This window comes from Poecilia mexicana, unplaced genomic scaffold, assembly GCF_051168715.1.
Source record: "Poecilia mexicana isolate PSO_F unplaced genomic scaffold, ASM5116871v1 scaffold_3, whole genome shotgun sequence".
Taxonomy (NCBI): Eukaryota; Metazoa; Chordata; class Actinopteri; order Cyprinodontiformes; family Poeciliidae; genus Poecilia; species Poecilia mexicana.
The window spans coordinates 11,285,559-11,295,252 of NW_028263372.1; the positions used below are offsets into that span (position 1 = coordinate 11,285,559).

General features: G+C 38.0%; 1 protein-coding gene across 1 annotated transcript; it reads left to right on the forward strand.

The window, feature by feature from the left end:
* On the forward strand, window positions 1–3,502 carry psma4 (proteasome 20S subunit alpha 4). Its single transcript, XM_015012849.2, has 9 exons — window positions 1–132; window positions 566–591; window positions 691–733; window positions 967–1,129; window positions 1,237–1,314; window positions 1,402–1,490; window positions 1,588–1,718; window positions 3,001–3,124; window positions 3,266–3,502. Exons 2-9 carry the CDS (start codon window positions 589–591, stop codon window positions 3,418–3,420), a joined length of 786 nt encoding a protein of 261 aa, XP_014868335.1. The 5' UTR covers window positions 1–132; window positions 566–588; the 3' UTR covers window positions 3,421–3,502.
* Window positions 3,503–9,694: the final 6,192 nt, after the last annotated feature.

The window sequence follows — 9,694 nt, forward strand, 5'->3', positions numbered from 1 at the left end:
GACAGGTGGCGCTGCTGAGCCAAGACATCCCTACCGCAGAACGCCGGTGTCAGAAGGAGGAAACAGCAAACTGAAAGTGTTGGATCTCCAAGCCTAAGCAAAAGTACGCTAACTTAGAGGATTTCTCTAAAGGTAATAATAAGTCGGTGCCTGCCTTTGTGTCTCAATATGTTAATTTTGACAACCGCCAGCATAGTTTTTTCTGCAAATGACGTTTATACTGTAGACGTTTACACATTTAAAGCAGCCAGTTAGCTGGCTAACACATTAGCATGCTGCGATAATGCAGATTCATTCTGTTGCACTCGTTAGCTACTCGCTAGCTGTCAGTGGATGTTATAAGACGGTTTAGTTTTAAGCGTAATTAGCGTACTCAAGAGTCACAAGTGCACGTTTTTGTTTAAAAAAATTAAAATAAAATATCACGTGTTTTTATTTCCTACATGCGCAATATCTGCAATATTAGATTCATGTTGAGGGATGATTTAGCGTTCGCCATCATTGTTTGTCCATGATCTCTGCTGCTTAAAATCTGTCCTGTTCTCTGTCCTGTATTTTTTTTCAGGATATTTCCAGTGACCAGGGAAAATGGTTTGTAGCTACGTTGCTTTTTACATTCAAAATGTAATATGTATGTAAAGCATATCTAATGAGCCTTTACTTATTTAATTAATGCTGGTTGTGGTTTAGTCACGCAGATATGACTCTCGGACAACCATCTTTTCACCTGAAGGCAAGTTGTGTTCCTTTTTTGTAAAGGGTTTAGAATAGATTTATAATTATTGTGTTGGTTGATGAGTTTTGTAGTATTTGATCCATCGATCACCAATCAAGGAAAAATTGACAACCCCAATCTCCTACCCATTGATTGATCTACTGATCAATCCACTCCTTATTGTTAGCTAAATGACCTAATAACTCTGTTATATCTCAGTATTTTAATGTAATTTACCCTATAATTTGCAGGGCGTCTGTACCAGGTGGAGTACGCCATGGAAGCAATCGGCCACGCCGGAACGTGCCTCGGGATTCTCGCAAATGACGGAGTGCTGTTAGCAGCTGAGAGACGCAACATTCACAAACTGCTTGATGAGGTTTTCTTCTCCGAGAAGATCTACAAGCTCAACGAGTAAGAAAAACACATTGACTCCCATTCTTACAAAAACAAAAAACAAAACAAAAAAATTGCTAATGGGTTTTGTTGGAGGAAAGCTAATTATGTGTTTATTCTTTCAGGGATATGGCTTGCAGTGTTGCTGGGATCACATCAGATGCTAACGTACTCACAAATGAGCTGCGACTTATTGCACAGAGGTCAGCATCGACCATGAAAAATTCAAAAAGCTAAATAATGAACAATCTGCTTCTTAACCTTACCTAACCTGTTTGAATTCTCTCCAGATATTTATTGCAGTACCAGGAGCCGATTCCTTGCGAACAGCTGGTCACAGCTCTGTGTGACATAAAGCAAGCCTACACACAGTTTGGAGGTGAGATGTTCAGGCTACTGAAGGAGATGTGGATCTGACCCAGTGTAAAGTTGACTTTAGTGAACTACTGGATCACCGGTGCTTGGTGTCTCGACAGGTAAGAGACCGTTTGGCGTCTCTTTGCTGTACATGGGCTGGGACAAACACTACGGCTTCCAGTTATACCAGAGCGACCCCAGCGGTAACTACGGAGGCTGGAAGGCGACCTGTATCGGCAACAACAGTGCTGTAAGTTAAGCCTGTCATAATAAATCAGTTAATCCCATGATAAATTTAAACAAGCTCAATAATTTCCACTTGCATGGTTTATTGATTTTTTTTTTTTTCTTTTTTCTTTCTACCAAAACTGGATGAGAAAAGTCTTCGTTCTGGTTCATTGGTCTCAACTAACCCCTTTTTTTTTATGAACAATTTTGTTTTCAGAGACTTCATAATTCCTTTTATCTGTTGTTTTGTTTATTTATTTTAGATATTTAAAATTTCTTCCAGTTTCAGTGTTGAATCTTCATTAGAATTTAAAGCTTATTTATCTTTGAGAGGGCATACTTGCATTATTTTTCCACTACAGTTACACAATGTTACTATTTATCGCAATAACTTCTAGGACAATTTATCATCCAGTAAAATTTATCGTGACAAGACTACTGTAAGTCTGAAATTTCTGCTGAACGTCAATGAGAGGCAGAACAACCTCAGTTATAACCATCAACTAGATACAAACTGTATTTTAATTAATTAAATTCCTGCACATTTCCGTTATAAAGTGAAGGTTTCAGCTGGGGATGCAAATCATCGATTAATGAGTTAATCTTACTTTGATTTTTATCAATTGACTATAAATTGATAATGAGTCATTTTCTATTTTCTTTTATCAAGAGGGCCGACATCTTTCCATAACATAAATGGCTAAATGTTTTAGAATATGCTGATGCTGCTCTGTCATGCTGCACCTGAATAAGCTCTGTTGAAACTTAAGGAGCTCATCAAGTGTATATATTTATAAGACAGAACCACATAAAGTGCGTTTTCCATCTCACAGGAGAATCCATTTGGACTGTTTCGGTTTTCCAGCGTCTTTAATTCTGTATCAACTGATTACGCTTAAGGTGGTGCCATCTGCTGGATGCCGGCGAAACTACTGCAAAAAAGTTTAAGCAAATGTTTTGAGTTAATCAAAGTCTGGACTAATTCTAATCTATTTAACCAATATTAAGTCAATAAATGGGACATTGTCCAAGCTATTTGATGCGTATTGATGATTTTGATGGTGGAACTCATCCAAAATATTTGCTGGCTCTCTGAATTATTGTCCGTGTGGTGTTTTTGTGACTTTGTATTTTTGTGTTTTTATGATGTGAAGCACTTTGAACTGCCTTATTGCTAAAAATGGGCTACACAAATAAACTTGATTGATTTGCACCCCTAAAAAAAAAAAAAACGCAACTTCAAATCCTTACATCTGATTATTTTTCCCTTGGACGCTATTTAATTGTGTTTATCTTGGTTTCAGGCTGCTGTTTCTATGCTGAAGCAGGACTACAAAGAAGGAGAGATGACTCTGTCCTCTGCCCTGGCTTTGGCTGTCAAAGTCCTCAACAAAACAATGGATGTCAGCAAGCTCTCAGCAGAGAAAGGTGAGAGTCAGAGAAAGTAACTTAACAGATTTATTTAAAATTAGAATAAAATCCGATAAACTGTGGAATTCATGAATGGAAAACCGAAATGATGTCCTGTGAACACTGTGACTTAGCTCTTTGTCGCCCCGACTCTTGCAGTTGAGATCGCCACCCTGACGCGAGAAGATGGCAAAACAAGAATCAAGGTGCTGAAACAGAAGGAAGTGGAGGAACTCATCAAAAAGCACGAGGCAGAAGAGGCCAAAGCCGAAAAGGACAAAAAGGAGAAGGAGCAGAAAGAGAAAGATAAATAAGAAGAAAGCAAAGAATGTTCCTCTATCGTCTCATCAAATCCTGTATTGTTTTTGTCTTTTACAATAAATGCTTGGAAATTAATAGATGTGTTTTATGTTTGAGCTATTGGCTGAAACCCAGAAATCGGACAGTTGAAGTGTTGGGAAAACTATAATACATAATCACCACACACACAACACTTACAGGCTCCGCTGATTAGGGCTTGTAATACATGAAATGCTGCCAAAGCATCATCAGGCACTGATTTTTCTTTTTTTTTCTTTTTTTTTTTCTTTTTTTATGGAAAGTCAACCATTCGGAGTTCATTTCTATTCTGATTTGGACGTCATAATTGAGCATTTTGTCAAATCCATCAGATAGACTTTATGTTGTTTTTTTGTTTTAAATATTTTGTTTCTTGAGAAGCATTTGTCTTTAAAACTGAGTAAAAATACCACTAATAGGGTCATTAAAAAATATATTTTTGTCAGATGGTGATGACAACGTTCTGGGTCAGGTCCATTAAAAATGTAATTTTCAAAAAAAAGAAAAAGTTGCAACTGGGAGCCTGCACCTTAGCATCTTTACATTTCCAAAACATCATTTGTCATATTTGCATACATAAGCTCGAGGAATAATTACAAATTTTTGGGGTGAAAATTTACACCCATTTCGTCCCTCTTCTCAAGAATCACTGAGGCACTGATCCCCAAACAACAGAACACCGGACCTGTGGAAACGCGTTCACTCCGAACCAGAGCCAAGTAGAGCCAGTGGAAAAGGGGCATTAGAATTTCCTGGCATTCTTGAGGGTCAGAGGTCAAAGTGCAACAACAGTTAAAGTTGCAAATGGCTGCCTAACTAAACTAGATTAAACTACCAACAAAAAAAGTTTAATATTTTATTGTTTGTGTGATGTGTAGTTTAAGAAAACCATGGGTGACTGAGCAGTTCTTGTAGCGTGGGACTCTCCTCTGGGTGTTTCTTCACTTAGTCAGAATATCCTGTCAGGCTGGAGGGTCAGAGGTCAAAGTGCAAGAACAGTTAGAGATGCGGGAAGAGGAGAGATTTACATATGCTGTGAGAAGATAAAGTACAAGTGTTTGTCTCACTTTTTAAAACCTGTTGCTGATCTCCAGCTTGTTTTTGAGAAAGCTGTTGGTCTCAAAACTCTTATTGTGGAGAATTTCAAACAGGGTCACTCCCAGCTGCCACACCGTTGTGGGTACAGCAGAATATTTCTGATGCATGCGATATTCTGGTGATTCAAGAACATGGGTTCCTAGAAATGTGTGAGAATTAAGAGAGTCAGAAGGAAGAACAGTAAAAAGAATCTTTGTTTTCTCAGAACTGACAGAAGGAAGCAGGATGTCGTACCTTGGAAGATGGTAAATTTCCTTCCGTGGTCAAAGCAGCTTAGATTAGACCAAAGTCTGTGTGATAGGCTCGTAGGCCTTCTGAGCCGCTCCTAATCAGGACATTTTCCACTTTAATATCTCTGTGGAAGACGTTTGCATCCTGAAGTTGAATCGTTGCTTCCACCAGTTGTTTTCATATAATGTACAAGTCAAAAATGATTTGAAGCTCAAAATTCTGCACAGATTGATGTTGGACTTTCATGAGAAATACAGTGACTTGTAAAGGTTTTTATTTTCATGTAGATTTTTTTTTTGCCATTGTCACATTACACCCACACACTTCAATGTTTGTAGAGACATTATGTGATGCATAAATGTAAAGTTTTAGAAAATTGTTTTGCGGAGGGACTATTGCTCTATATTTCATCAATCTGATTTCATCTTATTCACTATGAAACAAAATCCCCAAAAGCAAATGAAGCAGTAACTGACAGTATCTCAGAAACCCACCTGAATTTCCATTTAGACAACCTCCATGCTCATCAGGTGAAGTCCTCTGAAGCCTTGGGCCTCTCCGTCACTAGGAGCAAGCAGCTCCTGCTCCAGTTCATACCAGTCCAGCAGGGACACCACGGCATGATGAACTAGTAGTTAGATTCCTCATTTTCAACATGATGGCCACCTCCAACGCCATCTCTTCTTCTTTTGTCTTCTTCCTCCCACTCCTCAGCTTGTGGTTCCTCAGTGTCCTCGTCCTCTCCCTCTTCAGATTCCTCTTCCGTAAATCGGCTATTTCCTGAGCTGCAAAGTTGGACTCTAAAAATGAGAATACTCTGAAAATATTCACAGAGTAAAATATTTTCCCATTCTTCTGCAAAGACAAGTCTAAGCTAAATCAGATTTGATGGAAAACATCTTTGAATGTGAACTGTAGATCCTCGCGAGATATTTTCAATCTGATGTCTGCTTGGACTGTGACTAGAACTTTGTATTGTTATGTCTCAGAATGATGTGCAGCATTTTCAGTCACACGCCTGCTCTTTTGCATTTAGCCTAGAATCAAAATTTTGTTTTTGACTTGCGGAAACTTTAGATTGGGTTTCTGGTGGCTTTTTCTAACAGACCTCTGAGCCTTTGGGAAACATCTGGATATATGCTGAGGTTAAGTCACACTCTATTTAACTCTGTTTACAACAATGGGATTTCTGAAGGCAATCGGTGCATTATTTTTACTTAGTGCCTCTTTTCCTTTGATCAATTTTCAGGTTTGACACCATGTCTGCTTTTATATATAATTTTTGGTCCGTCAACATACAGAAAAGAAAATTAACATTAGTTTTACTAAAGCAGCCAACCTATGAAGATGTCCACTGAGGAGAAAGACTCTCTGGTTGGCACCTGCTCCTGGATTTCTTCCTTCCTTGGCCGGCGTTGAACTTTCTTCTTTTCCTTCTGTCATTTTCATCTTCAGTATCCTCCTTGTTCTGATCTGGTCCTGGCAGCTTCTTGTGGCTCCGGCCATCTCTGATCCCTTTTCTGTGGATCTCATCTCTAGAATTTATTTCCTTTATTTGGTCTGCAGTCTTCAGCAGACTCTGTACTTGGTAAGCATCGTGCTGCTGCTTATCTCTGAAGTAAGAGAAATTGGGGAAAAGTTTGATTGTTTTTTTTTTTAAAGTTTGGTCTGGCATTTTGGTCTGTCAACATAACATAGAGGAAATTAAGAGTAGCTTCACCAAAGCAGCCAACCTATGCTGATGTCCACTGAGAATGGGGGCTCCTTGGTTACACCCTTCGGCAGGAGTTCCTTATTCTTCCTCTTGGCCGGTGTCTTGGGATGAAGTACCATCCCAAGATGGATGGATGGAGATTCCTCTCCGTCCGTCCGTCCATCCATCCATCCATCCATCCATCCATCCATCCATCCATCCATCCATCCATCCATCCATCCATCCATCCATCCATCCATCCATCCATCCATCCATTTTCTAACACCCTTGTCCCTAATGGTGTCGGGAGATGCTATTGCCTATCTCCAGCTAACGTTCCGGGCTAGAGGCAGGGTACACCCTAGACAGGTCGCCAGTCTGTCGCAGGACGAGATCCCTCTCCTTCTTCTATTATTTTCTTCTTCAGTCTACTCAGAATCCTCGTCTGGTTCTGGTGGCTTATGGACGGTCCGATCATCTTAGGAACCCTGGTCCATTTTCTGCGGTTCTTATTTTTAACCCTTTTCCTTTTCTTTGGTGTGCTGTCCTTAACAGACTCGGCTCTCTGTGGCGTCATGCTGCTGATCTCTAAAGTAAGAGATGTTGGGATTAAATAGTGATTTTTTTTTTACATTCTGGTCTGTCAATATAAGCAAGTTAACATTAGTTTCACCAAAGCAGCCAACCTATGAGGATGTCTACTGCTGGTCTTAGGAAAGGTAATTTTATAGGACATTTTCAGCAGCATGGAAGTTCAAAGTACTTTACATGAATTAAAAGGAAATACAAACAAAACACAAAAGCAAAGAAAGATAAAAAAGTAAAGTACAAAGCTAAATATTGGTTCCCCATGTTTAATAAGAATAAGTAGTCCATAATTTACAAACCAGTAGTGGTTTCTCTTGATCTTACGCTTGTTCTGGATTAGAGAGGGATACATTTTAGAAAGAAAGTCGATTTTCATGTCCCACATTATAATGTGAGATATTTACACAGAAAGATGTTACATTCACAACCCTCACATGGCTGCAGCAAAAATCCATATACTGCATATGGGAATTTTGTCTGGCTGAAACTCCACAAACAAAGAAAATACAGAGAATACTTACTTATACTTATCTAGCAACCCAGAAGAGGGATTAGAACAAACTTAGAATCCAGCAACTCTGAACAGGAATGGAGTACTGCAACCTATCTCGCAACCCTGATCAGGAGTATCTAGTTTATATACTTCAGCTTCTTTTGTTTCTTTTAGTTTGTTTTGTTTGCATTTCCTTAATTCATGTGAAGCACTTTGAATTGCATTGTTGCTGAAAATGTGCTATATAAATAAAATTACCTTATCTCACATCTTCCACAATTTAGCAGATCTTGGTGGTCCAAGGAAAAGTGTAAAATCTTGCATCTGGAGCAATAATGGGACACTGCATAGCTACGTATGATTTCCAAGAGTGTGGCCATCACAAGCGACTGTACACACCAGCCTCTATCTAGCTAAATCTATCTAGGTAGATAGATACGCGGGGCTGCAATTATTTTACTCATTCTGTCAAATAATTGCATAAAAACTTGGCAGTATGCAGATTTTTCATTTACCACTCAAGCCCTTTTTATACATTAGAAACACATTAAAAGGTACAAATAAACAATTGAATTCCTCTTTTTAAAATAAGAAAACAAAAAACATGTATTCCCAAAATTTAATAACAGCATTACTTTTGTGAACGCTTGATCATTTGTAAGAAAGGATGCTTCAACAGCCAAAAAAAATACTTATAACAGATCAGAGAAAACGACAGAAATCAACAGAAATAACAAATGAGATAACTAATCTTCAAAACAAAACATCTCAGTTAAATTTCCTTTTTCAAATAAAACTGTTAGTTCACAAAATGCATTTCAGTACATTCCAAATATAATTAACTGATTATCCGAAGGCGGTCATATAATCTGTATGAACTAACTAATTTAATAACAGCATTTCTTTCGTGAAGGAAGGATGCTTCAACAGCTAAAAAATACTTCTAACAACATGTGAAAATTCAACCCTTTCTACTCGCATGCACTTCATGCCAAGACACAAGAATGTGGTAAAAATGTTTCTACTGCAAGAATTTTTTCCAAGGGGTCCGACTGCTACTGTGTGTTAAATTAATAAATTTAACAGAATACTTTACAGAGTACATACCTCTGTATGCACCTTGAATACAACAGGGGTGATCTAATAAATCACATAGGACGTACAATCTGAGCCAGTGAACCAGGGCTTTCTGAGGATGGAAAGCTTCAGAAAGCTAACTTACTCAGCATTGGCTGCAGGCAGAGCAGGTCGTGGCTGTAGAGACAGGAGCTTCAAAAATTATCATGGAGATGCTGGTCTTCGTTTCTGACCGTTTAAAAAGTGAAGCAAAGAAAAACAGAGCAGCAGAGGACCAATCAGAGAAAACAACAAAAATCAACAGAAAAAAACAAATGAGATAACTGATCTTCAAAACAAAACATCTCATTTAAATTTCCTTATTCGAATAAAACTGTTAGTTCAAAAAATGCATTTCAATACATTCTAAATATAATTAATGGATTTCCCCAAGTCGGTCATATAATCTGTATGAACTAATTAATTTAATGACAACATTTCTTTTGTGAAGGAAGGATGCTTCAACAGCTAAAAAATACTTCCATGTGAAAAACTCAACCCTTTCTGGTTGCATGCAACCCAAGACACAAAAATGATGAATACTTAAGCTGTTGATGAAGCAAAATAAGGAGTAATTTTAAGTTTTCTGACAGATTTTTATTTTAAAATGACTTGGTATTCCAAAGTTGTTGATGCCAGCCACTCCTGATAACGTTCTCTGGGCCCTTGGAAGGGAGACAGGCCTTCAGTATCACAGATAATCCACCATATAATACTATTGTTGTTATTTTATGCGATTACCCACATGCAGTGTTTGTTTCTGGGAAGCCAAGTTTTTATTTTGCAAAAATATACATACATTGATTTTATTATATTACCCCATTGACTACATTCAAACGTTTTTGTTGTTGTTGTTTTTTTCCATTTCAGTTTGAGATATTAAGAGAGTAACAATAAAATTTGTCTGAAGATTTTCTACATGTTTACCAGAGATGCTATTAAGCGTGAAAGATGCTGCATTTCTTTCTAACCCGAAGAGTTAAAAACAACTCTTTCTCTCAAGAAAGAGAAACTGAGCATCATACACCAA

Bases quoted from the DNA above. Each gene is read 5' to 3' on its own strand.
- psma4 (XM_015012849.2), top strand. The intron at 1,130-1,236 runs GTAAGAAAAACA...TTATTCTTTCAG, and splicing joins AAGATCTACAAGCTCAACGA to GGATATGGCTTGCAGTGTTG. The intron at 1,719-3,000 runs GTAAGTTAAGCC...TCTTGGTTTCAG, and splicing joins GTATCGGCAACAACAGTGCT to GCTGCTGTTTCTATGCTGAA.